General features: G+C 45.1%; 1 protein-coding gene across 1 annotated transcript in view; it reads right to left on the minus strand.

Moving 5' to 3' along the window:
- Positions 1–27,286, minus strand: part of apoltp (apolipoprotein lipid transfer particle homolog) — a 433,926-nt gene that overhangs the window by 111,847 nt on the left and 294,793 nt on the right. Inside the window, exons 39-45 of the mRNA XM_086000433.1 lie at positions 19,303–19,605; positions 17,306–17,535; positions 14,324–14,485; positions 12,324–12,401; positions 9,448–9,819; positions 6,180–6,536; positions 1,856–2,206 (exon numbers count right to left, since the gene is read on the minus strand). Of these exons, the coding sequence (XP_085856559.1) occupies positions 1,856–2,206; positions 6,180–6,536; positions 9,448–9,819; positions 12,324–12,401; positions 14,324–14,485; positions 17,306–17,535; positions 19,303–19,605 (1,853 nt within the window). The remainder of the gene's footprint in view (positions 1–1,855; positions 2,207–6,179; positions 6,537–9,447; positions 9,820–12,323; positions 12,402–14,323; positions 14,486–17,305; positions 17,536–19,302; positions 19,606–27,286) is intronic.

Consider the following 27,286-nt stretch of genomic DNA (forward strand, 5'->3'; position numbering starts at 1 on the left):
AAAGTAAAGGTCAGCAATGGAGCCTTGGGCTGGTGGCCTTCTGCCTGCTGTTTTTGAACAGTGTCTAGAAGGCCCTGCAACCAACAGCTGTTAGTGCTTCTTCACACCTGCAGCAACAGCTGGATTTCCAACTCCACTTCTGGGTACAGGCCCCTGCCAAGAGAGGAGGCCGGTCTCTGGAGGGTCATCAGGCCTATGCAAATAACCTGAACCTGGATATCCAGGTGGGTTCGAGTACACACTGTCTGACTTGTCCTCAGGCTGTGGGGAGGGAGAGGATTAGGTCTCAACACTTGAAGTGAAGATGAATGTGAGTAATAAATACAATCAGAGCTGTTTTCTGTGTATGCATGAAGAAATTATATTTAATTCAAGTCTTACAACTTTACATTCATAATGAATGTGTAGCTGGGTTTGCAATAACTAGTTCAGGCTATGAATACACTATGGCCTAGAAATTCAGTGGGCTGCGCCACCTGTTAGCGCCTTAAGAGGGCGCTAAGTGGGTCGGAAGCCACTGGCCACGCCTCCCGCTAAATTCAGCAGGACGCTAATGGCGGCGCTAGCGTTAGCGCTGCGCCGCTACCGATGACATCATCGGTGTGCGCAGCGCCCCGCTAACGCCCCGATCGCAATATTTAGATGCGCCCCCTGCTTTAACGCCGGACGCTATGTGCGACCGGTTCAGGGGAGCCTACCTGCGGCAGTAGAGGCGCTAATTAAAGGAGGTGCGGGGCGGCCATTTTTTTTGCTGGCCACCTGCCAGCACCTCTCCGCGCTGCCGTCCCCGGCCTCCTGAGCACCCCCGCTGCGGAGTGCCGACTGCGTTCCAAGAGCCCGGCACTTCTCCTCGGTGCCGGGCTCTTTTGCCGGCACTCGCGATCCTCGGGGGCCCAGCTGGGCCCCAGATCATGCTGCAAAAGGCCCCTCCCCTTTAAGAAAGGGAGGAAGGCCTGCAGTACCGCAGCGCGACGTGCCGCAGCGTCACGTTGCGCAGCGATATTCAGTCGCAGCGCCCCAAGAGGGATGCGGGGCGCCTCCAGTAGCACCGCGCTTCCCTCTGGGGCGCGCCAACTGAATTTCTGGCGGGCGGCCGCGACTGCTTCCGGGGCGCTACTTTTAGCGCCCTGGCGAGGCTGGCGCCCCAAACGGGGCTATAGTGAATTTCTAGGCCTATGTATTTCAATGTTGCAGCAGAAAGGTCCTGCCTCTTGGAAGTGGAGCTAGCTCCACTGGGAAGTTGGGGATTTGCATTAGATTGGAATAAACAGCGAGGCGCATCTGTGGTTTACTGCAGGGAGACCATTTTTGTGCGTGTATTGGGCTGCTACTATAATACTGAAGTGAATTGGGATAGCTATAAATGTAAACTTTAAACCCTAGCAGTCTGAACTAAATGAGGTGTGGAACTTTGAGGCCTCATATCGCTGGTGGGCCTCGCACACAGCAGGCACATTATTAGAAATTTGCAGGCGCATTGCCGTCCATTCTGTTCAAGGCCTGCTAGTGGCATGGGGCCACAGAAAGATCCAACTAAGATCCAAAAGAGCTGCAGTGTACTAACTTTAGACTGTAAATCTCGACAGATAATGTGAGGTTAAAAGCTGTGAGTGGGGAGCTGGCACTCAAATGTGCCAACATCACTTCAGTACTTTTATCAATCAGTGGCTAGAATCTCAGGTACAATGGTCCATGGAAATTTAAGATATCTCATTGCTACAGCACTGGCCACTCACTTGACAGAATAGAATCAGCTAACAATGATGCAATACAGTCTCATTAGAAATGCATAGAGGAGTCCACAAACATCCCTCTAACACTTAAACAATCAGGTAAATAAAATCATTAAGCATACCTGCAGCTTTTTGCATTTATTATCTACCAAAAAGTTTAATTCTGTTTTATTTTTCAGTTGAAAACTTCCACTTGCTAGAAGATTACAAGTACCCAACTTCAAATCCAATTCAAACTCAGATTTTGAGTGTTTTTCTGCTGTAAACAAGAGCTTGTTATGTGCTGGAATTCCTTTTAACACTGGCAAGCTGTGTTCAAATATGACCTCTATGTTGACTTTTGGGTCACACTCTGACTTTAGCTCCAGGTAAGCACTGTTGCCTTCTAATTGGACATTGGTTAGAAGCTCTGCTTTACAACCATCAACCTGAATGGATCCATTACATTGTGATTGGGCTGGAATCTTAAAGTTCTAAAAAAAAAAATATTTTTGGTTAATACCTTACCAAAAAATTGTTTTATCTCAAACATTTGACTGAAATAAAAATGTTCATTTCTTTGTAAAATGGATAATCACAGTTTATGCCACTGTGACATAAATTCAGTATTCAGAGGAATGCCTGTTCTTTGGTTTGTGAGATTGAGATGATGTTTGGAGATCAGTTTGCAATAGGAGATATTCCCTTCTATGTCTTCTTACTGAACCATTGCTCCTTTAAGCAGACCTCTTCTGAAACATTGTCAAAGGAGTGGCATGGCCTGTAGATTCTAGTGGAATAGTACCTCGTAGTTGGTCTTCTTCTCCTACCTGGAACTCGCTACCGATGGAAGTGGTGGAAGCGGAGACACTCAATGTTTTCAAGGGGAGACTGGATAGGCACTCGAGGGAAATAAACTTGCAGGGCTATGGGGATAGAGCGGGGGAATGGGACTGACTGGATTGCTGTACAGAGAGCTGGCACGGACTCGATGGGTCGAATGGCCTCCTTCTGTGCCGTTATGACTCTATGACTATGACTCCTTTGGTGGTCTTTTCCTTTGGTCTGCCATATCCGATGTACCTCTGTAATTTCCTCTTCCTCCTCCATCTGTCCTGCCTCCCTCATAAGGATATGGGAATACCCATAGTGAACCCCACGGTAAGAGCTCCATGATGGAAGGGGTGGGAAGCTTAAGATTTTCCTGACTGGAATGCTGAAAGTCAGCTTGCTGAATCCTTTCATAATTAATAAAAGTTATTTTGAATCACTTCAGTCAAAGCTAATATTTCAGACAAAGTTTGTAGACATTCAAAACCTGTGAACTCAACCATTTGCTGGTTTGATATGCCATGCATGTAACGTACCCCTCTTTTCTTAATTTAAGTCAAGTACAATTCTTGTGTAAATGGCACAATTTCTGGGGCAGCAGCTTTGGCCCTCATCATTCTGTCATTGGATACATGCACCACTTTGGGTGTGGGTGCATCTTCTGCCAGTAACTAATTCTACTGGAATTTATCCTGGATTTTAGAACAGGCGTAACTAGCGTATCTGACCCATGCCCTCAATAGTGGTCTCCTATGCCAGAACGACACCATTTTTGTACCAAAAAAAGTCAGAATGTCAGTCCCCCTGTGCTTAGTGCATATCAGAGGGCATTTATGGCAGTCATCGAATCATACAGCACAGGAGGCCATTCAGCCAATTTTGTATGTGCCGGCTCTTTGAAAGAGCTGTCCAATTAGTCTCACTACCTTGCTCTTTGCCCATAGCCCTGCAAATTTCTCCTTTTCAAGACAGGAAACAGAGGGTAATGGTTGATAGGTGTTTTTGTGACTGGAAGGCTGTTTCCAGTGGGGTTCCGCAGGGCTCAGTACTCGGTCCCTTGCTTTTTGTGGTATATATCAACGATCTTGACTTGAATATAGGGGGTATGATTAAGAAGTTTGCAGATGATACTAAAATCGGCTGTGTGGTTGATACTGAAGAAGGAAGCTGTAGACCGCAGGAAGATATCAATAAATTGGTCAGGTGGGCAGAACAGTGGCAAATGGAATTCAATCCGGAGAAGTGTGAGGTAATGCATTTGGGGAGGGTTAACAAGGAAAGGGAGTACACATTAAATAGTAGGACACTGAGTACAGTAGAGGAAGAAAGGGACCTTGGAGTGCATGTCCACAGATCCCTGAAGTAGCAGGCCATGTAGATAAGGTGGTTAAGAAGGCATACGGAATGCTTGCCTTTATTAGCTGTGGCATAGAATACAAGAGCAGGGGGGTTATGCTTCAACTGTATAAAACACTAGTTAGGCCTCAGCTAGAGTACTGTGTGCAGTTCTGGTCACCACATTACAGGAAAGATGTGATTGCACGAGAGAGGGTACAGAGGAGATTTACAAGGATGTTGTCGGTAGTACAGAATCTTAGCTATGAGGAAAGACTGGATAGGCTGGGTCTGTTTTCCTTGGAACAGAGGAGGCTGAGGGGAGACCTTATTGAGGTGTATAAAATTATGAGGGGCATAGATAAAGTGGATAGAAAGGACCTCTTTCCCTTAGCAGAGGGGTCAAAAACCAAGGGGCACAGATTTAAAGTAACTGGTGGAAGGTTTAGAGGGGATTTGAGGGGAAATTTCTTCACCCAGAGGGTTGTGGGGGTCTGGAACTCACTGCCTGAAAGGGTGGTAGAGGCAGAAACCCTAACCACATTTAAAAAGTACTTGGATGTGCACTTGGGATGCTGTAACCTGCAGGGCTACGGACCAAGAGCTGGGAAGTGGGATTAGGCTGGATAGCTCTTTGTTGGCCGGCGCGGACACGATGGGGCGAAATGGCCTCTTTCTGTGCTGTAACTTTCTATGATTCTATGTATCTCATTCCCTTTTGAAAGTTACTATTGAATCCGCTTCCACCATCTTTTCAGGCAGTGCATTCCACATCATAATAACTTGCTGTGTAAAAAAAAATTAGAAGCATTAGAGTTCAAAATGTCATTAGAATGATCACAAATGAAAAGAAAAAAAATGGGAAATACTGGTAATCTGAAACAGAAACGGAAAATGCACAACTGGTGAGTCAGCATCTGTAAAGAGGAAAGACAGATTAACCACACAGTTTGGACAAACGGTTGCATCCAAAACATTAACCTGACTTTTCTCTTTACAGATGCTGACTGCCCTGCTGTATATTTCCAGTGTCCCCTGTTTTTAATACAGTCATCACAATTGTGAAACCTAATTACTTATCAATGAAACACAAAACCTTAGTCACAATTTGATTTGCAAGATGCTTGATTTCAGCAGAAATGAAAGACCTTTCTGTTAACTAAAAACTTTTCAAACTTCAATTTTGAAGGTTCAGGGTGTCTGGATTTAAGTTTTCTAATAACATTTATAAATATGTCTTTAATTACTTGTGCTTCTCAATGGTTCAGTTATATTTTTCTCATACACTGAATTGCAGTTCGGAGAATAATGTGACTGGCCTATTGAGATGCACTGGGGAATGCTGTTTAGATGCAGTCTAATCAGGACCAGAAGTACAGGAACAAGAGGAAGAAAAGACTCACGTCAGAGGCACTAGCAAATCAGTATCATTTAATATCTGATGTCTAGGATTCTTCGGTGGGTCATTAGCCTTGAGTGGGAGAAGGGACATTAGGACACCTCTTAATCTGCCCAATGGATGCAAAAGCAACATACTGCGGATGGGATACCTCCATTCAGTCTGTAAGTGTGACCCCGAGCTTCCGGTCGCCTGTCACTTTAATTCTCCGCTCCACTCCCACTCTGACCTCTCCGTCCTCGGCCTCTTGCACTGTTCCAATGAATCTCAACGTAAGCTCGAGGATCAGCACCTCATCTTTCGATTAGGCAGTTTACAGCCGTCTGGACTCAACATAAGAGTTCAACAATTTCAGACCATAACCTCTGCCCCTATCATTTTTTTTCTCTCTCTCACATGGCAGCTGTCGATCATTATGCCATCGCCATTTACACTTCATCGACAGTCATCTTTTGTTTCTTAACTTGTCCCATTACTATCTCCTTTTGCCTTGCACTATCATCCCTTTTGTCTCTGAATCTCTCCTGCCTTCCTTCCTATCACAGACCTTCCCTTTTGTTCTTTCCTCCCCTCTCCCTGCCCCTACACTTACTTAAAAACCTGTTACATCGCCAACTTTTTCCAGTTCTGACGAAGGGTCATCGACCTAAAATGTTAACTCTATTTCTCTCTCCGCAGGTGCTACCTGACCTGAGTATTTCCAGCATTTTCTGTTTTTATTTCAGATGTGGAATGCGTGTAACTTGCTGGACTTCTTTAAAGACTAGATATTTCTACCCACTGAAACAAATTTGCTTGATAGTGACTGGGCTTTATAATACTCTTAAATATTGCTTTATGTAAAAAAAAAAGTCAAAGGATTTCCTGAGGTTATTCAATAGTTCATTTTAACTCCATTCTACCTGTAAAACCTGGCAATCTGTTTCTGTCACCCACATCCACTCCGCTTTTGCTCCAGGATTCAAGTTGCCATTGGCTCGGACTTTGCAATTTCCAGACTGCAGCAGGAAAGAACCTTCCATTTTCGCTCCTTTTGCAGCAGACAGGAGAACTCGACTTTCACTGGGAAGGCCGCGGTTACTCAGCTGTGGAATGGTGTGTCTGAAAACCCCCTGCACCGTATACTTGGGATCACAAGATGTCTCCAGATGAAACTCAGCTGTTTCACCATCGTTCAGCATATTTGTTTTTATTGCAATGTTGCAGCTGTTGATATTCAACGAGCCGCTGGTCTCCAGATTCTGCGGAACACCCACTCTCTGTGGGAAAATGAATTCAAGTGTTCATTCAGGTTTGCATGCAACCAGAGCTCAGCATCTACAATATATGAAATGGTCTATTTATTCAGGCATTTTGCTTCCTTCAAGCTCAGAAAGTTTGTGTTTTTGTAACCTGTTTTATATTTGGTAGAAAAATATTCCTTGTAGTTCCAAATAAACTTTGGGGCCTAAATAGCTTGACCATTCTGACAGACTCCTGCCATAGCTAAACGGAGTTGAATGGCTGCACAATTGACCAGCACCCAGATGCACCCGGACTTGCGTCGGAATTTCCTGTGGACTTGTTTGGGGGTGGAACCTTTGCCTGCTCCAAACAAAACCACTGATGCGGAGTGGGGTGGGGCCTTCCTCTCCTCGGCTTTCCTACGTCCTTGGACCGACAGGCACCTGGTGTAAGTGTGGAGGCTGATATGTTGGATAAGAGGCACACTGGCCTCCTGACAGCCAGAAATTGGACTGACCAGGGAGGGAGGTCCAGGTTGAGATCATGACTTGGAGCTCCTAGTTCCATATTGTGCAGCCTGAGGCTGGATTTCCTGTGATTTTGGGGCAGGTGGGTGCCCCAGAAGTGCGGGAGCACCCGCTCCTTGCAAATTAGGTGCCCTCCCACCGATCCTTAATATCTGCTATGAAGGTAAAACTAGTTCGGAGGGACAGTAAGTAGTGCAGATGGGAGCAGGATGTCACAAAGGGGCATAGACAGATTAACTGAGAGGACAAAACTATGGCAAACAAAGTTCAGCGTGGGGAAATGTGGAAGTCACCTACTTTGGATGCAAGAGAGATAAATCGGAGTATTTTCTGAAGCTGTGGAGGAACAAAGAGATTTGGGAGTCGAAGTTCACAAATCACTAAAAGCTAGGAGACAGGTACAAAAAGTAATCAAAAAGGCTAAGGGAATGTTGGCTTTTATCTCAAGGGAGCTGGAATGCTTCAGTTGTACAGAGCCTTGGTCCGACCCCATCTGGAGCACTGCATTCAGTTTTGGGCCTCAGGAAGGATATATTGGCCTTGGAGGGAATGCAGTATAGATTCGCCAGAATGATACTGGGCTTAGAGGGTTAAATTACGAGGACTGGTTTCATAAACTTGGCTTGTGTTCCCTTGAGTGTAGAAGGTTGAGGGTTAATTTAATCAAGGAGTTTAAAATGTTAAAAGGATTTGATAGGGTAGACTATTTCCTCTGGTGGGGGAATCAAGAACAACATAAGAACATAAGAAATAGGAGCAGGAGTAGGCCAAACGGCCCCTCGAGCCTGCTCCGCCATTCAATAAGATCATGGCTGATCTTCGACCTCAACTCCACTTTCCTGCTCGATCCCCAAATCCCTTGATTTCCCAAGGGGACATAATCCTAAAATTAGAGCTAGGCCATTCAGGAGCAAATTCAGGAAGCACTTTTCCACACAAAAGGTAGTAGAGATCTGGAACCCTCTCCCCCCAAAAAGCTGTGGATGCTGGGACAATTGGAGCTTTCAAGACTGGGATTGATAGATTTTGTTTGGTAAGAGTATCGAGGGGTATGGAGCAAAAGCAGGTAAATGGAGTTGAGGTGCAGATCAGCCACGATCAGCTAAGCTGCCCTTGTCTATCAACATGTCTGTAATAGGAGGAGAATTAATTAGGCATTGAATAAAAAAATCAAGAACTGGCTTCCAATATTTACTGCAGTGTGACAAAATTTGGCCCCCATAACCATGACTGCAGCAGTTGACACCGTGAATTGAGAATTGACAGCGCAAACACCTCACTGACACCAACATAAAACAGCTGTAATGTCTCAGTAGTGGCAGTGACCAAAGCATGTGTAAAAGGGTAGCTGGTCTCAATGTGTAACAATGGCTTTTTTGGCCCTTTATCGGACAATGGCAAAACAGCACAATTTGAGCTTCATGCCCGAGAGAGTGAAATTAGGGACCAACAGTCCTTATACATTGCAAAAGAAAACAGAAAAACAAAAAAAGGGCAAGGATTGCCCTGATTGTTATGTGTAGCGACACTGTAGATACATTCATAAAGAGCATGATTATGTCACTACACTTAGGATTTACAATTCTTCCACCAATGTGAGAGGCAAAACGAGTTAGAAAAAGAAAAATAAAGAGACAAAGGGATGGAGACAGAGAGCACATTATGGGCTGCTGCTAGTTGATTCTGTTACTCACAGAAATGGTTATTAAGACTTCTCAGTAACTTGTGTGTACATATTAAAAGCTTTTCTGACATAGCATCATAGAATGATATTGCACAGAAGGAGGCCATTTGGCCCATCATGCCTGTGCTGGCTCTTTGGTAGAGCTATCCAATTAATCCCACTCCCCTGCTCTTTCCCCACAGCCATGGTTTTTTTCCCCCTTCAAGTATTTATCCAATTCTCTTTTGAATGTTACTAATGAATCTGCTTCCAACACCCTTTCAGACAGGGGATTCCAGATCATGACAACTCGCTGCGTAAAAAAAATGATTCCTCATGTCGCCTCTGGTTCTTTTGCCAATCACCTTAAATCTGTGTCCTCTGGTTACCGACCCTTCAGCCACTGGAAACAGTTACTCCTTAGAGTAAAACCTTTCATGATTTTGAACACCTCTATCAAATCTCCTCTTAACCATAAATAAATGCATTATATTAATATGATTTGTAGAACTGGTTAAAAAAAGCATCAGAAAGTGAGTATTGCCTGGAAATAACTATAACTTTATCCATATTTCAAAATGTAAATGTCAACTATTTGGAAATTAATTTTAAAAGGGGCTCTCTCTTTTGTTTACAAGCCAAGTTAGTAATTTCATTTCAAATATACCCCTTTCTTAGGTGGGGCTACAGACCAGGCTATAAGAAGCACAATAAACGCTGGCAATCTGGTGGCACCAAACAAGCCAGAACCCATACCTCAAGGGCAAGACATCGGTTCAGAAGAGAAGCTGACCAATCGGTTCTTATTCCCTCCTTTCTACTGCCAGGGACTTTGACATCGCCGACAGCTCTGAAGCTACATTTGCCAACGATAAACTCGACAGATGCCTCATGTTTTGTCCCTTTGCCGGTTCGGATCAGTAGTCTGTTGTCCTTTGGGATGCCCACAGTGAGTAGCAAAGGAACAGAGTGCCTGAAACCAATGTCGATGCTGGGATTTGGGCTCCATATAGTCTGCAATTCAAGCTGTGCAGATTTGTTGTCCATTTGGAGTTGGCCAATGAAGTCTGCTTCACGATGGTCTGTCCTCATTGTGCCATTCAGTGAGAATCTTGCTGGCACTGCACTCTAAAATGTGAGATGAAGAAGTTAATTTAACTCTTTATTAAGAAAACAGACAGTTGTTTTATTGAAATCTATGAGTCAAATTTTTGCAAATTTTATAAAACTATATAAAAATACAGCTTTCAAAAGCTGCGCAGGAAATTCAACACTTGAAAAATTATCTTATGAATTTTATGATCAGAAGCGAATACAGTAATTATGTTCTATACTGGAATCATAATCTTCTGAACAAGCAACTTTATCCTCACACTTTCCCATGAGGGACAATTGAGCCTTCTTTGACACATATCTTAATGGATTTTGGCAAGACTTCTGACAACACTGATTGATGTTATCCGTTACAGAATTAAAATCTTCACAATTTTGGTATGATGGCTCAAAAAGTGAGAAAGAGCAGGAAAAGGTTCTCAGATAAGGCAAGCAACAGGAGAATTGTTAGTGAATTGTATCAATAATAGCTTGATACATGCACTAATACTAGTGTTGGAAAGCGGTTCCAGAAAGCACAGGAAAACAAAATCACTTATCCAACGCGGATACCAGTTCATTTATTGAGCATACTTATCATGGTATATGTTGGGAGACTATACAGACCCCAGAGTGACTCTAGTACAAAGCTAAAAGTAGGCATCAGGGCAAGCTGTGATAGCACTAAATCAGCCCAGTTTGGATTTATGTTAAGAAGGCAGATTTCTATAATCAGAAAATCCAAACCAACAGCTGATGAGAAACTTTTACTCACACACTTGACTGTAACTGAGCAGTTTCAACAGTTCCGATCTGGTTTTATGTAAGTGGGCAAAGAGCAGGGAGGATCAGGTTAAGATCGCATCAGAAATCTAAACCAAGGCTGGCAGTCATTTCTCACAGATAGGTGCTGGTGAAATGAACATCAAACTTTTAAAAATGTCCCGATAATGCTGAAATCAGCAAGAGATACCAGGAGAATGTGATCACACTTTTAAAATCTCCACATATCAACAGTTTGTTGAAATTACAGAGTTTCACAGAGATTTGAAGTTTATCGATCTTTTAATAGAATCAGAATGACACATTTGAGTATCAATACTTGTATTGCCAATTTCAATGTTACAAGCACTAGCATTGATCGCATCAGCAAAATTCGGTAATATGCAATTCTTGTATAACTATCAGCCTATTATCGAGAACTGATCAGAATGATTTGAGATCTGTAACCATTATATCCAACACCTGTGTGGGAAATGGTTTCATTCCGAGAGTGAATGAAACCAGATGATATAACTGGCATGTCATTGGCACGTCTTATGTTTAATTGCAGTACACACACACACACAGCGGCTTCAGTTTTAGCCTGTTAGTTCTTGATTTACGAACTGGCTCAGCACAGCTTTGAGTTGTAGGGCCAGAGCTAAAGAGGAGCAATGAAAAAAATCTAAAGTGTTGAAACAAGTGCACCGATTTGGGCACATGTTTCCTTCTACCTCAAAGTAGGGGCACTGATTGTCAACTGCCAAGTTCCACTTCGTAAAGATGCCTCTGCTAAGTTGGCCATGTGCAATAGCTCTGCAGGGCCCCGCCATGGCTTCCAGGCTGACGTCCATGTTGTTATCAAGCGTAGCTGCTGCAATCAACTTGTTTCTGCCAGGTATCCCCGACTTTCTCCATGTAGGAACAGCATGTTGGAGGAACAGGTCCAATCGGTTCCTTCTGCCCCAAACTGCTTTCAGCTTCAGTTCAACAGGCTTTAGGTCAAATATAACATTTGCAGTTGTTCCGATGGAATTACTTCTGAAGTACGCCAAACCCTCTGTTCGTATACTTTCAGGAATTGCCAGGGATTTCAATCGTCTCATTCTCTGCTTCATAGTCCAGGTTAATATAGCTTTGTTCTTGGAAGCAAGAAGTTTTCCACTAGTGTTGAAATAATTCTCATTGTTTTGCATCTGAAAACCACCTGTGTAAAGGTTATCTTTCACCTCTCCAGCTGCTTGGAAGGAAAATCTTTTTTCTGTTTTACTTCTCACACTCCTGACTTTGTGTTCCCATTTGATTTCAGCACCATAGGAATCGGTGCATTTTGTAGTAACATTTAGCGTAATAAGCATATTTTTGGATGACACCCTAAGTGATCCTGTCGAATCACGGCCTTTTGGCCTCACTAACCCTCTAATCTCCACAGAATTATTAGGGGAATTATTACCTGGCTTCAAATAGGAACCCACCCAGTACCACTCAAAATGAGGCGTAACTGATAATTCACCATCAGTTAAAATTTTATGTCCATCGGCCATTAGGTGAAACGTGGCCATATGCTTACTTGCATTGTTCTTGTAAAAGGTCATCACATGTGTGTCACTTGGGAAACCCAGAGACTGCAATAATTTGGAAGTATGAACGAGTCTTGCTCTTATCTGTTGTTTATGTACTAAATTCAAGCAACCTTCAAAACTAAGGCCTCGCTTGCGGTATCTAAGTTCTAGAATTGAGCAATATCTGTGGCGCTGTTTTGTAAGTGAAATCTGTACCTCAAAAGGTTTGCCTGCAACTGCTCCAGAACAGTGTCCCAAAAGCAGCTTTTGGGAAGCTTCTCCACTGCAGTTTACCTACAAAGACACACAGAGAATAATAAGCAGACAGGTTAACAACAGTGGGAAAGAAAGACAAACTTCTTAATGGGAATATAAGCTTGGTAAGCAAAGACACTTTCTTTGTCTACTTGTTCTACTGAGAACATATTCTACGACATATTCTAACTGCAGTATCCGGACCCCGAGGTGGGCCCCCAGGGAATGCCAGTGGATCTGCGAGCTTTTCAGATTCTGTATTTTTTGACATTATTTCCGTTGCTGCATACTAATAACAAATAATCTGCTGTGACAGCATTACTTTCCTTTGGGTAGCTGATGCGTCTTTCTGAAGTTACACCGGGAGGTCTCCAAGAGTCAATGGGCTGGATTTTCATTGAGGATTCGGGTAGGAGGCGGGACTACAACTTTCGGGGTTGTAGTCCTGCCTCCATCGAGTTCTAGCCAACCCACGTGATTTTGACTTGATTGACCTTGTTGAGCCCGCCCAGCAGGCTCAGCAGGCCAATTAAGGGCCACCCGGCAACAGGTGATGTCACAGATTGATATTTCATCTGTCAAGGCCTTTTGACAGATGAAATATCAGCGTTTCACAGCTGTTTGAAGCTGTCAAACACTGACAATCTGTATTCTAAGTTAATTCCTTCCTCTCAGGCTGATTTAGAGATCTCTCCAGAACAGAAAGCTGAATGCTACAACTTTTGACAGCTCGCGGCCATTCTGCTTTCTGTGCCGGTGAGATGAGGGACTTCCGAGACCTGAAGGAAGGAAGGAAGGCTGTAAAGGTAAGTAAAGGTTAGTAGACCATTTTAAACACTTTACACACACCAAACACACTTACCTTTGCACTCATGCACCCATCACTCACCTGGACACCAGACATCTTGACCCCTCCAAGCCCTTCATCCCGACGGTCCGCCTCCTCTAACTTGGCATAGTTTGGCGCCGTCGGGAATCCCACACTTCAACATTAAAAATAGGGATTAGGCTAAAAACTGCCTGTTAACTACTTGTTAACAGGCAGTTAATTGGCACTAATCCCCTTCCAGCCTCGGGGAGGCGGGTCCCAGTGCGGATCGGGTACTCACCTCCTTTGAAACTGGCATGGAGGCGGGTTGGGTGCGGGATGGGTTTGGGACCCGCGATTTTGGAAGTTTAACTCCCCACATGCCTCCAATCCCGCCTCCACGGCCCAATGAAAATCCTGCCCAATATTTCAGAGGCAACCCCTCCCCCCTCCCCTCTCCACACACAATAGTTTGAAAACTGCTGCTTTACTGTATGTGATTGTCTACATTAACAAGGGCCCTGAAAATCTGTGGAGCAGTTAAGTGCGGAGATGTGCTGCCCCGTTACTATTACATTTCACTACTGGTAGTGCATACTGCTGTTATGTTTCACCAGTAGCAGTACATACTAATTGCATTGAAAAAGGTTTGCTGTTTCTGATTCCCATTTCCTTTAAATATCCATAAATATTTGAGACAAACAATTAAAGTTAATACACACACTACCAGCGAAAGGCTCAAGCCATTACTGCTAAAATGCCAATTAATATAGCAAATTAAATTCTGAAATGTACGCACAAATGGGCCAGATAAAATGAACAGCTGTGGTGAGAATTCTGGATTGGGGCCAATTATTCCATAAGTTTGGCATTAATCCCTTCTTACTTTTCAATGCTGTAGGTTGTTGTAGTTGAGATGGGAAGGAGCAAAAACAATAATTCATAAGCTCAGAATAGGAAAAAAAAAGGAACAGCTGTCTGCTTTTAGAAGGAACAGTTAGGAATCAAAACAAGATAAGTTTGTTTCATTAGCATTTAGCACATAATTACACCCACGGACCTGAATCTGTATTGGTGACACTTGACATAAAAGATCTGAGGGAGTGCAATACTCAGGAAACCAGTGCCCTCTGCGTGACATTCACAGGCCTACCTGAATTGTTGCTGGTATCCTTCTGGACAATGCCTCTACATCATGGTTAAATGACAGAAAGATCTCTCCTGATCTCGCAGTACTCTTCTGCTCTATTTCTGCTCGGAGGTGCTGCTTCTCCAATCTCACACTCACATTAGCAATGTATCCATTTCTGAGATTCTGTCCAGGGGATTAAACAGACATTTATACGCCGAGGAATAAAGTTTCTTTCACACATTCCTTGAGGGCCAATGCAGCGTGGAATTATGGAAATGGAACATACACAAATTAAGAATCAAGGCCCTTATAATAGATAGGTAGATTCGCTGTGTGGGGATTGGAAACTCACAGTGAACCAGGCACCTCACTACATGGCTAGATCTCGTAAATTCTACCCTTAGACCCCAACGTCTTACAACTGCAGTAATCTATTTTCAAATGATTACTGCATAAGGAACAAGAGATACTGCAGACAGCTAGTTATGGTTTGTAGATGCACACAATATATAAAAATTAGCAACACTGAGAATAAACCATAAACAAGGAGTGACAATATTGCTACACATTTTTCACATTGTTACCCACTGGCAGGGTCATTTGCTTACATATTCTTTGTGGGAGCTGAGAGTTTTCCGATGAATGTGTTTTCACAGTAATATATATGGAGATGGTGAGGAGGTTCAAGTCTAAAAATCCCTTTAAGAGGTGTATACGTCAATGGGCTTATATAATTATGACATTTTTTTATAGCACTGTTATACTTGTCCTACAGTAGCTGGCCTTTATTTATCTAACTTCTAATTATTCAGACAGTTGAATTTCTCAAACAGCCCAATGACCTTTGTTCAATTTAACCCTGTAACTGCACAATAGCATAATACTGCGGATGCTGGAAATCTGAAACAACCACAGAAAAGAAACTTGTTCCATTACCATCTCATTTTGCCTTGCACCATCATCCCTTTTGTCTTTTAATCTCTCCTGCCTTCCATCCTATCACAGACCTTCCCCTTGTTCTTTCCTCCCCTCCCCCCTTCTCCAACTTTTCCCAGTTCTGACGAAGGGTCATCAACCTGAAACGTTAACTCTGTTTCTCTCTCCACGATGCTGCCTGACCTGCTGAGTGTTGCCAGCATTTTCTGTTGTTGTTAGCCCTGTAACTGCTGACTTTGGAATACTCATCTAAACCAATTTATTATTCTCAGGATGATTTGGACAAATAGATGTGGACTGAGTTTCCAGAGATTTATTTTGATTTCTTCCTATGAAAATTCTTGTGTGCAGTATCCAAATACAAACAATTATATTGAGAGGAAAATGAAAGAAATAGCTAGCACATAGAATAAAAGGCACTGTAGATATAGTCTGTGCTTATACTTAATATGTGGCTATATAGACTTATGGAATCATATTTATGAGATGTAATATGAAGGTACATAATCTATGCTGCTCTGTATTAATAATTTTGCCAATTTGATTTTCATTCAGAAGTCGGGAAGGAGGCGGAACTACAACTGTCGGGGTTGTAGTCCCGCCTCCATCGAGATGCGGCCAATCCACGCGATTTTAACTTGATTGACCTTGTTGAGCCCACCCAGCGGGCTCAGCAGGCCAATTAAGGGCCACCCGGCAACAAGTGACGTCACAGACTGAAATTTCATCTGTCAAGACGTTTTGACAGATGAAATATCAGTGTTTCACAGCTGTTTGAAGCTGTCAAACACTGACAGTCTTACTTCTAACCTGAGTCCTTCTACACAGACTCAGTTAGAAATCTCACCGGCACTGAAAGCTGCAGGCTGTCACTTTTGACAGATCGCAGCCGTTCTGCTTTCTGTGCCAGCTGAATGATGGACTCCCGAAACCTAGAGGAAGAAAGGCTGTAAAGGTAAGTACAGGTAATTTAAACTTCTTTACACACTTTAGACACACCAAACACACTTACCTTTGCACTTATGCACCCATCACTCACCTGAACACTGACATCTTGACCCCTCCAAGTCCTTCAACCCGACAGCCCGACTCCTTTAACTTGGCGTGGTTTGGAGCCGTCGGGAATCCCACACGACAACATTCAAAATAGGGATTAGGCTAAAAACTGCCTGTTAACTACCTGTTAACAGGCAATTAATTGGCAATAATCCCTTCCCGCCTCGGGTCGGTGGGTCCCAGTGCGGGGCGGGTACCCGCCTCCTTTGAAACTTACATGGAGGCGGGTTTTGGGCAGGATGGTGTCGGGACCCCCGAATTCGGGAATTTAACCCCCCGCACGCCTCCAAGGCACAGTGAAAATCGACCCTGCTATATTCCATCAAAATAAAATGAATAATTATCTGACAATATTTTAGTGAGATACTTACAACAATTTGTACTTGTATAGTGTTCCTCTTGTGTGGAAGATGTCTGAGAGCACATTACAATAAGGAATAAATGGATATGGTGGACATCGAGCATGAGGAAAAGGAAGAGAAGTGGCGAGGGTAAGATGGAGAACCAAAGGCATAGTCCAAGAGGAGGATGTTGAAGAGGGTTTTGAAAGCAGCAAGGGAGGTGGAGGGAACCTGATGGACAACTCCTAATCACAGCAGCATGGTGACTGAATGAACTGCTGCCAATGCTGGGGCAGAGGGAGTGAGGGGCGAGGAGATGTCTAGTGTTAGAGGAGCTGAGGGTATGTATGGGGATGTAAGACAGGAGGAGATCACTAATGTAGGGTGGGTCAAAGCATGAGGTGATTTGAAAACAAGGGATGAGAAATTGACATACTGGTACATGAAGAGCCAATGGAACTCAAGGAGAATGGTGATGATGTGAATGTGGGACTGATTGCAGGTGAGGACATTGGCTGAAGCATTTTGATTGCTGAAACTTGTTAAGGGTTGACACAGGGAAGCCAGATAGGAAGGCTATGGAGAAGTCCAGCTTTACATTTAGTAAATAAACTACACAAGAGTTGGAGGAACAGACTTTGAGACTGATGACTCACATACCCATGCTCACCTGATAATGATAGCTTCCAATGGATGAGAATGGGAGACCAAGTTTTTCTAGTTCCTCCACACTGTGCAGCAGACTGGTGGTTAGTTGGTATATAGGGGTACCAGTAAATGTTCTCTCCATCTCTACAGAAGCCTGTATGCGTTTGCTGCCACTTTGCATTTCAATCATAACTGCACGATTGTTATTCACATGGTCATAATTCAGAGAGAGACTCCCATCAGCAGGTAAACCTAATCATTAGAATTTGAAATTAATCAGATGCTCAAAAATGGCAACTACAGTTGAGGCACATTGTATTTAAAAAAAAACTGATCATCTGTAATATATACACTCGGGATTCAAATGAAGCTGTGTATTTGACCAAGGCGGGCAGTACAGCCACACATGACCCTGTTCTCATATGACATCCACAGATGAACACTGACATGAATCAGTCATTCATGAAAGAAAGACTTATGAAATAATACTGAGTGGCCTGCGGGTGGCGCTGTCCAGGGAGAGTATAAATACTCGGGCACGGGCCCAGCTTGCGCAGGACATTCTTAACAGGAACTAGTGAAGGACACAACTAGACCTCCATGTTGTAAAACAGTTGATTAAAGCTTTGTTTAACACTTAGATCAAGTGCCTAGTAGTTTCCTTACATCAAACACTTTCCAGCTAAGATTGGTGGATAGTATTAGCGCAGGAACTCTTTCCCAGCCTAGAGTCCAATTGTTGTGCACTGCTGCTGCCCCAGGTGAGATCAGTTGACTCATCCCAGATTGGGAATAGAACAGGGACCTTCTGGTCTGTATCATTCATTGCTACACTGGGCAGTGCCATCATCTACCAGGCCATCAGGGAATTCCAACTCACATGAAGAATGACCCGTTTAGCAAGGTACAGAAGGGCTGCTGGGAGCCTTGGAACTGTACCCCAGCAAGAGTTTCAGTCTTCAGCGAGAAGGGCGGAAAAGGGGGGAAAAAAGTAAGTTGAATAATTAAAATTAATTAGCTATGTAGCATGAATACACAAGTAGTTGTATCCTTTAGGTTCTGTTCACAGTTTCAAATCCTTACACTCTAACAGGGAGATAGAAACTTCAGCCTCATTTACATAGGACCCTACCTTATGGTGCAAAACAATTAAAATATGTTTTTTCTTTTGGAATCTGTAAACTGATCCCCATTATAGCATAAAAGTTTCTACATAAAGACATGCAATCCTAAAGTAATGTCACTGCTTGTGGTTAGATCCTTTCCAAGATGAGGTGATTTTGCCTACACTGAGCTTGAAATTCTTCATTGTTAAATCAAATGTATCAAAATGTATTACTTTCTATTTTCAAGACAGATTACAACACAGTTTACAAACAAAATCTATTGTGATTATCAACATTAAGTCAATAGATTTCACAGTCTAACGCCATTTTATTAGCAGTGGCAAATTTTGCTTGCGGTTACTTCATGTTAATGAAGTCGTTTCAGGTAAGCGGCAACTTGAAAGTGGCAGTATAACTCAGGGTTGAGGTCCCGATCGAATTCCCAAAAGCACTGAGTGGTATCAGACCAAGTGGTCTGATGATCCTCCTGGGATATAACAAAAGTTTGTATAGAATGTTTGAATCTTATGAAAAAGTGGACACTCTCTCACCAAATCCCCCACCCAACATTCTGCTTTTATTAAACATTAATTGACTGGGGAGGGGATCGAGCTCTGTGCACGTATCCAAATGCGCATGGGCAGAGCTCCTTTGTACCTGACCTCAGTGTGATCTGCAGCGTATTTTGGTTAAGTGTCCAACTATGGTCTGCCAGCTGCATTCATGCCTCAGAGACACCCATACCTGGAACCAGTAGCTGCAGTGTAGTTGGAGTCTTTAGAGAAACATTACCTTTCATATTTTATCCACTGGGCTTAAAAAACCATGAACACTGAGAGTTAAGTTTTGTTCTAAAATAAGGAAACACAGGCACAAAAATAGTTGGCTGTCAGTTGCCTTTAAAACGACCTACCTGTAGTTATTAATTCTTCCAGGTTGTGAGTCACTTTACCAGTGACCATGGTCTGGTTTGCTTTGGTCATCTGTAAAAGCTGGAAACATATTGATTTATCATTAGTTTGCCAACAGGCCTGGCCCACTCTTGACTCATGCCCCAGCTCTAACTGTCCTTTAAACTCAGTCATTGCTGGGATTGTTAAGCTGCCATTCTGGGTCAACGTGACAATCAAATCATGGGCAGCGCCGTCACTAAAAGTGTTGTTATTTTGAAGGCGTAGTCTGTAAAGGATGTCATCGATTTCAATATTCAGGTCACCTGTAGTTAAAGGCGAGAAGAAGAAAATAGTTAATAAGAATGCTGAAAGCAAACCAAGAATAAACAAATATATTTAACATTTGGGATGTGACAAGCAAAAAACAGAATATTTTGTCCATGGTTTCTTACTTTTTCTTTAATGTGCTTACTTTAAAATAGTTTTTTTTAAAACACCACACTCAAGATGAGGACGACACATTCCTTTAGAAGCTAATTTTCAAAAACAGAAGTGAGGACAGGTCTACAATCCTTTGAAGGGAGCAATTATCCTTAATATGCAGTTCTGATGAATGATCATTAACCTGAAACGTTAACTGAATTTCTCTCTCCACAGAAGCGGCCTGACCTGCTGAGTACTTCCAGCATTTTCTGATTTCATGTCAGTTTTCCAGCATCCACATTTGCTTTTGTATCCTTAATATGTAAATGTATTTGATAGCTAAACTCATCAAGAGTGAATGTAGCACCAGGCATAATTGTGGTAATCCAATCAAGGAGACTGCCTCATGATCCAAAATGGTCAGGATAAAAACAATTCATGGAATCATAGAAAGTTACAGCACGGAAGGAGGCCATTTCGCCCCATCGTGTCCGCGCCGGCCAACAAAGAGCTATCCAGCCTAATCCCACTTCCCAGCTCTTGGTCCGTAGCCCTGCAGGTTAGAGCATCCCAAGTGCACATCCAAGTACTTTTTAAATGTGGTTAGGGTTCCTGCCTCTACCACCCTTTCAGGCAGTGAGTTCCAGACCCCCACAACCCTCTGGGTGAAGAAATTTCCCCTCAAATCCCCTCTAAACCTTCCACCAGTTACTTTAAATCTGTGCCCCCTGGTTTGTGACCCCTCTGCTAAGGGAAATAGGCCCTTTCTATCCACTTTATCTATGCCCCTCATAATTTTATACACCTCAATAAGGTCTCCCCTCAGCCTCCTCTGTGCCAAGGAAAACAGACCCAGCCTATCCAGTCTTTCCTCATAGCTAAGATTCTCTACTCCCGGCAACATCCTTGTAAATCTCCTCTGTACCCTCTCTAGTGCAATCACATCTTTCCTGTAATGTGGTGGCCAGAACTGCACGCAGTACTCTAGCTGAGGCCTAACTAGTGTCACATCATTGAGTTAATGATGCTTTGATCAAGTGTCATCAAATTGTATCACTGGATTACAACATATTCCATGAATTTCCTCAAAGGTTCTTATGATCAGCTGCCATAACTTTGGTGGAAGATCGGCAGAAACCACAGATACACTGTGTAAACAGTGTTTCCACTGATCTACCACTGAAGTTATGGTAGTGGAATTTGCGGATGACACCAAATTGGGTAGGATAGTCAATACTGGAGACGACTGCAACAAATTACAGGAGAACATTAATAAACTTGTAGAATGGGCATCTAATTGGCAAATGAATTTCGACACAATAAATGTGAGGTATTACATTTTGCTAGGAAGAATAGGGAGGTCACTTATTACTTGGAGGGTGCGAGTCTGGGTGGGGTAGAGGAGCAAAGGGATCTCAGAGTACAAATACACAAATCACTTAAAGTAGCAACACAGGTTAACAAGGCCAGAAAAAAAGCAAACTAAGCACTAGGGTTTATTTCTAGAGGGATAGAATTGAAAAGTTGTGAAGTTATGCTAAACTTGTATCGAACCTTAGTTAGACCACACTTGTACAGTTCTGGTCGCCATATTATAAAAAGGATATAGAGGCACTGGAGAGGGTGCAGAGAAGATTTGCAAGGATGATACCAGAAATGCGAGGGTATACCTATCAGGAAAGGATGAAAAAAAAAAAGGCTGAGGGGTGACCTAATAGAGGTCTTAGACTTCCAAAAGGCATTTGACAAGGTGCCACACAAAAGATTATTGCTTAAGATAAAATATCACGTGATTGGGGGTAATATTCTGGCATGGATAGAGGATTGGCTTTCTAACAGAAGGCAGAGAGTTGGGATAAATGGTTCATTCTCAGACTGGCAATCAGTAACTAGTGGTGTTCCGCAGGGGTCAGTGCTGGGTCCCCAACTCTTTACAATCTATATTAACGATTTGGAGGAGGGGACCGAGTGTAACATATCAAAGTTTGCAGATGATACTAAGATGGGAGGGAAAGTAGTGAGTGAGGAGGACATAAAAAACCTGCAAGGGGACATAGACAGGCTAAGTAAGTGGGCAGAGATTTGGCAGATGGAATACAATACTGGAAAGTGTGAGGTTATGCACTTTGGCAGGAAAAATCGTAGAGCAAGTTATTATCTTAATGGCAAGAAACTGGAAAGTACTGAAGTACAAAGGGATCTGGGGGTCCTGGTGCACGAAACTCAAAAGGTTAGTATGCAGGTGCAGCAAGTGATTAAGAAGGCCAATGGAATGTTGGCTTTCATTGCTAGGGAGATAGAATATAAAAATAGGGAGGTATTGCTTCAGTTGTACAAGGTATTGGTGAGACTGCACCTGGAATACTGCGTACAGTTTTGGTGTCCATACTTAAGAAAGGACATACTTGCTCTCGAGTCAGTACAAAGAAGGTTCACTCAGTTAATCCCGGGGATGAGGGGATGGACATATGAGGAGAGGTTGAGTAGATTGGGACTCTACTCATTGGAGTTCAGAAGAATGAGAGGCGATCTTATTGAAACATATAAGATTGTGAAGGGGTTGGATCGGGTGGATGCGGGGAGGATGTTCCCGATGATGGGTGAAACTAGAACTAGGGGGATAGTCTTAGAATAAGGGGCTGCTCTTTCAAAACTGAGATGAGGAGGAACTACTTCACTCAGAGGGTGGCAGGTCCATGGAATATGCTGCCCCAAAAAGCTGTAGAAGCTACATCATTACATAAATTTAAAACAGAAATAGACAGTTTCCTAGAAGTAAAGGGAATTAAGGGTTACGGGGAGCGGGCAGGAATTTGGACATGAGTCTAGGTCCGGATCGGTCATGGCCCTGTGGGCAGCGGAGCGGGCCCAGGGGCCGTGTAGCCTGATCCTGCTCCTATTTCGTGTGTCTAATTCTGTTAGATTCAGGAGATGGTTCTGTGATAGTGGATTGGCGGTTAGGATCAGATCAGCCACGATCTTATTGAATGGCGGAGCAGGCTCGAGGGGCCGATTGGCCTACTCCTGCTCCTATTTCTTATGTTCTTATGTTCTTATGTCTTTAAAATTATGAAAGATTTTGATAGAGTGGATACAGAGAGAATGTTTCCACTTGTGGGGAAGAGCAGAACTAGAGGCCATCAATATAAGATCGTCACCAAGAAATTAAATTGGGAATTCAGAAGAGACTTCTTTACCCAGAGAGTGAAGAGAATGTGGAACTTGCTACCACAGGGAGTAGCTGAGGCAAATAGTATAGATGCATTTAAGGGGAGGCTAGAGAAACATATGAGGGAGAAGGGAATAGCGGGATATGCTGATAGAGTTAGATGAGGAAAGACGGGAGGAGGCTCGAGTGGAGCATAAACGCCGGCATGGACTGGTTGGGCCGAATGGCCTGTTTCTGTGCTGTATATCCTATGTAATCCTATGTAATGGCAGCAGATCGCGAGAATCGCTGAGAAACTTACCAGTGATAGACTCTGTCGAGTAGAACTTCTGCAGGGGACCTCCGACCTTGCTCTGGGGTTTCTGCCGATCTCCCACTGAAGTTACGGTAGGAGATCGCGGAACCCCCGTGCATAGGCCTTTGCGCTTACTGGCGGTGATCGTGGTCAAGTGAACACTTTTGTCTCCCTGAACATTTGTGAAAGCCACTGCCTCATTTCAAAAAGTGGTTTTGTGTACAAAGACGCAGCGTGTTTGATACGTGGATAGTTTGGGTTTGGTCTGGTTGTGACTTACAGTGAGGTGATACGACTGCGTATGTAAATCCTGCACCGATTCTATTCTATTGATCTGCTGAGGAATCAGACTGATATTTCTTTCTGATAAGCATTTGTTTTGCAAAGAAGTTTTCAAAGAAAAGCCTCTAGTCTGTCTATTTAACCCTTTGTGAACTGGCTTAAACTACTGTTTTTAGACTAATTTCAATACCTTGCTCTGTAAATAACTCTGTTCATGAATCAATCTAATTTAATAGATGAGATTGCTACAAAAGTATCAACCATGGCAGATTTTACCCGTCTTCTTGGTGTCGTATTTGACTCCGAGATTGGTGCGCTATCAATAACTCAAAAGACTGAGATTAAGCGAGTAATTAACAGGCTTTTATTAACAAGAGAATGAAGGTGTGCCTCGAGTGGTCGACCGGTCCAGAATACAAAGGGGCTGTGGAGCAGTCACCTTTATACCTGGATTCGTGGGAGGAGTCAGCCGAGGCATGTACAGGCATGTACACAGTGGAATACAAACAGCGGTTTACCACATTCACCCCTTGTTTAAAATTGAGTCCGGCGGGGTGAAGTGTATTAAAAGTTAGTGTATTGGAGTCTCTCCGGAGGTCTTGTCTGCCGCTGTGATCGACGTGGCGACGGCAGGGGTAGTGAAGCTTCCGGCGTCGAGTCCCGCGTAGGCTGGGGCACTGGTGTGTAGTCCTCGTAGATGTCGAGCGGGTCGCGGGGCCCAGGCCTGCCGTCTGCTGGGGCTGGATATCGGATCGTGGGGGGCGGTGGTAGTGGGTAGTGGCTTACTGCGGCCCCCGAGGGTGCGAGGTCTCTTATGGAGACTGTGTCCTCCCGCCCGTCCGGGTACGCAATGTAAGCATACTGGGGGTTGGCGTGGAGGAGGTCGACCCTCTCAACCAGGGGGTCCGTTTTATGGGTCCTCACGTGTCTTCTCAGTAGGACCAGCCCTGGGGACGTCAGCCGTGGCGGTAGCGATGTCCCCGATGTGGACTTCCTTGGGAAGACAAACATTTTCTCATGAGGGGTGGCATTAGTGGCAGTGCAGAGCAGTGACCGAATAGAGTGGAGCGCATCGGGGAGCACACCCTGCCAGCGGGAGGTCGGAAGGCCCCTAGACTTTAAGGCTAGCAGGGTGGCCTTCCAAACTGTTGCATTCTCTCTTTCCACCTGTCCGTTCCCCCGGGGGTTGTAACTGGTGGTCCTGCTTGTGGCAATACCCCTAGCTAGCAGGTACTGACGGAGTTCGTCGCTCATAAACGATGAGCCCCGGTCGCTATGGATATAGCTGGGGAAACCGAACAGGGTGAAGAGGTCGTTCAGACATTTAATGACCGTGGCACTGGTCATGTCCGGGCAGGGGATGGCAAACGGGAAACGGGAGTACTCATCAATAATATTGAGGAAGTACACATTGCGGTCGGAGGAGGGGAGAGGCCATTTAAAATCAACGCTCAGGCGCTCGAAGGGGCGAGTGGCTTTTATCAGGTGAGCCCTGTCTGGTCTATAAAAGTGCGGTTTGCACTCAGCGCAGACTTGGCAGTTCCTGGTCATGGTCCTGACCTCCTCAATGGAGTAAGGCAGGTTGCGGGCCTTGATGAAGTGGAAGAACCTGGTGACCCCCGGGTGGCAGAGGTCATTTTGGAGGGCCCGCAGTCTATCGATCTGCATGCTGGCGCAGGTGCCACGCGATAGAGCATCCGGGGGTTCATTGAGCTTCCTGGGCCGGTACAAGATCTCGTAATTGTAGGTGGAAAGTTCGATTCTCCACCTCAAGATCTTGTCGTTTTTGATTTTGCCCCTCTGCTTGTTAAACATGAAAGCAACTGAACGCTGGTCAGTGAGCAGGGTAAATCGTTTTCCGGCCAGGTAGTGCCTCCAATGACGCACAGCCTCCACAATAGCCTGGGCCTCCTTCTCAACAGCGGAGTGTCTGGTCTCCGGGCCCTGGAGGGTTCGTGAAAAGAAGGCCACGGGTCTCCCCGCCTGATTGAGGGTAGCGGCCAGGGCAAAGTCGGACGCGTCGCTTTCCACCTGGAAGGGGATGGATTCGTCCACTGCGTGCATGGTGGCCTTGGCAATGTCTTCCTTGATACGGTGGAAGGCTAAGCGGGCCTCTGCCGTCACGGGAAAAGAGGTGGACTTGATCAGCGGACGGGCCTTGTCCGCATAGTAGGGGACCCACTGGGCGTAATAAGAGAAAAACCCTAGGCACCTCTTCAGGGCCTTGAGGCAGTGGGGCAGTGGGAGTTCCATAAGGGGACGCATCCGGTCGGGGTCGGGGCCGATGACTCCGTGTTCCACAACACAGCCAAGGATGGCGAGGCGGGTTGTGCGGAATATGCACTTCTCCTTGTTATACGTCAGGTTGAGGAGTTGGGCGGTGCAGAGGAATTTTTCGAGGTTTGCGTCATGGTCCTGCAAGTCATGGCCGCAGATGGTCACATTGTCCAGATATGGGAAAGTGGCCTGCAACGCATTTTGATCGACCATCCGGTCCATCTCCCTTTGGAAGACGGAGACCCCGTTGGTGACGCCAAAGGGAACCCTAAGGAAGTGGTAGAGGCGGCCGTTTGCCTCAAAGGCAGTATACTGGCGGTCCTCAGGGCGGATAGGGAGCTGGTGGTACGCTGATTTCAGGTCAATGGTCGAGAAGACGCGGTACTGCGCGATCTGGTTGACCATATCAGCTATGCGGGGGAGTGGGTAAGCGTCCAGCAGGGTGTAGCGATTTATTGTCTGGCTGTAGTCGATGACCAGGCGCTGCTTCTCGCCGGTCTTAACGACCACAACCTGGGCTCGCCAGGGGCTGGTGCTGCCCTCAATAATCCCTTCCTTCAGGAGCCGCTCCACTTCGGTTTTAATGAAAACCCTGTCCCCGGCACTGTATCGCCTGCTCTTTGTGGCGATGGACTTACAGTCGGGGGTGAGGTTAGCAAACAGTGGGGGGGGGGGGGTGACTCTGAGTGTGGAGAGGTTGCACCTGGTGCGCGGCGGGCAATTTGGAAGCTGCTGGCTGCGGACTGGGGGGAGGGGTCCACCGTACGCCATCGTAACACTTTTAAGGTGGCACTGAAAATCTAACCCCAGTAGAACGGCAGCGCAGAGGTCGGGCAGGACCAGAAGTTTAAAATTATCGTACACAGTCCCGTCTACTACGAGTGTCACCACGCAGTAGCCGCCAATGTCCGCCGACTGGGACTCGGAGGCCATAGAAATCCGCTGGTGCGCAGGCAGGACTGGGAGAGAGCAACGCCGCACCGTGTCGGGGTGGATGAAGCTCTCCGTGCTCCCAGAGTCAAACAGGCAGATTGTTTCGTGACCATTTACCTTAATGTTCATTGTGGAACTGGCCAGCTGGTGCGGTCTCGCTTGGTCCAGTGTAACGGAGGCCAGCGTAGGGGTCGGTGTGTCGCTGCGGGTATCAGATGAGGCGGTGTTGGGGGCCTGCTGCATCCCGGCTGTCATCCAAGATGGCGGCGTCCATGATCCCCATGTGGGTGGAGGCGTCCAAAATGGCTGCTGTTCCGGTGGTTCGCACATGGCTGGGGAGGCCCAAGATGGCAGCCCGCACGGCCCACACGCGGCGCTGCTGGGGTTCGGGGTGGCTTTGGCCCTGCAGACGCTGGCGTAGTGTCCCTTCTTCCCGCAGCCCGAGCAGATCGCATTTTTCGCCGGGCAGCGCGCTCTGGGGTGTTTGGCCTGGCCACAGAAGTAGCATTTCTGGCCTTGGGACACTGCTGCGGTAGTTGGGCCGTTGCTGGGATGTGGCTGGGGTGGCACGGTGCTATGAGACGGTCCTACCGTGTCCCAGGCTGTCGTTCCCCGCGGCGTCCAC

The sequence above is a fragment of the Somniosus microcephalus genome, chromosome 11, assembly GCF_052327205.1.
Source record: "Somniosus microcephalus isolate GS21.2 chromosome 11, FLI_Smic_1.0, whole genome shotgun sequence".
Lineage (NCBI taxonomy): Eukaryota > Metazoa > Chordata > Chondrichthyes > Squaliformes > Somniosidae > Somniosus > Somniosus microcephalus.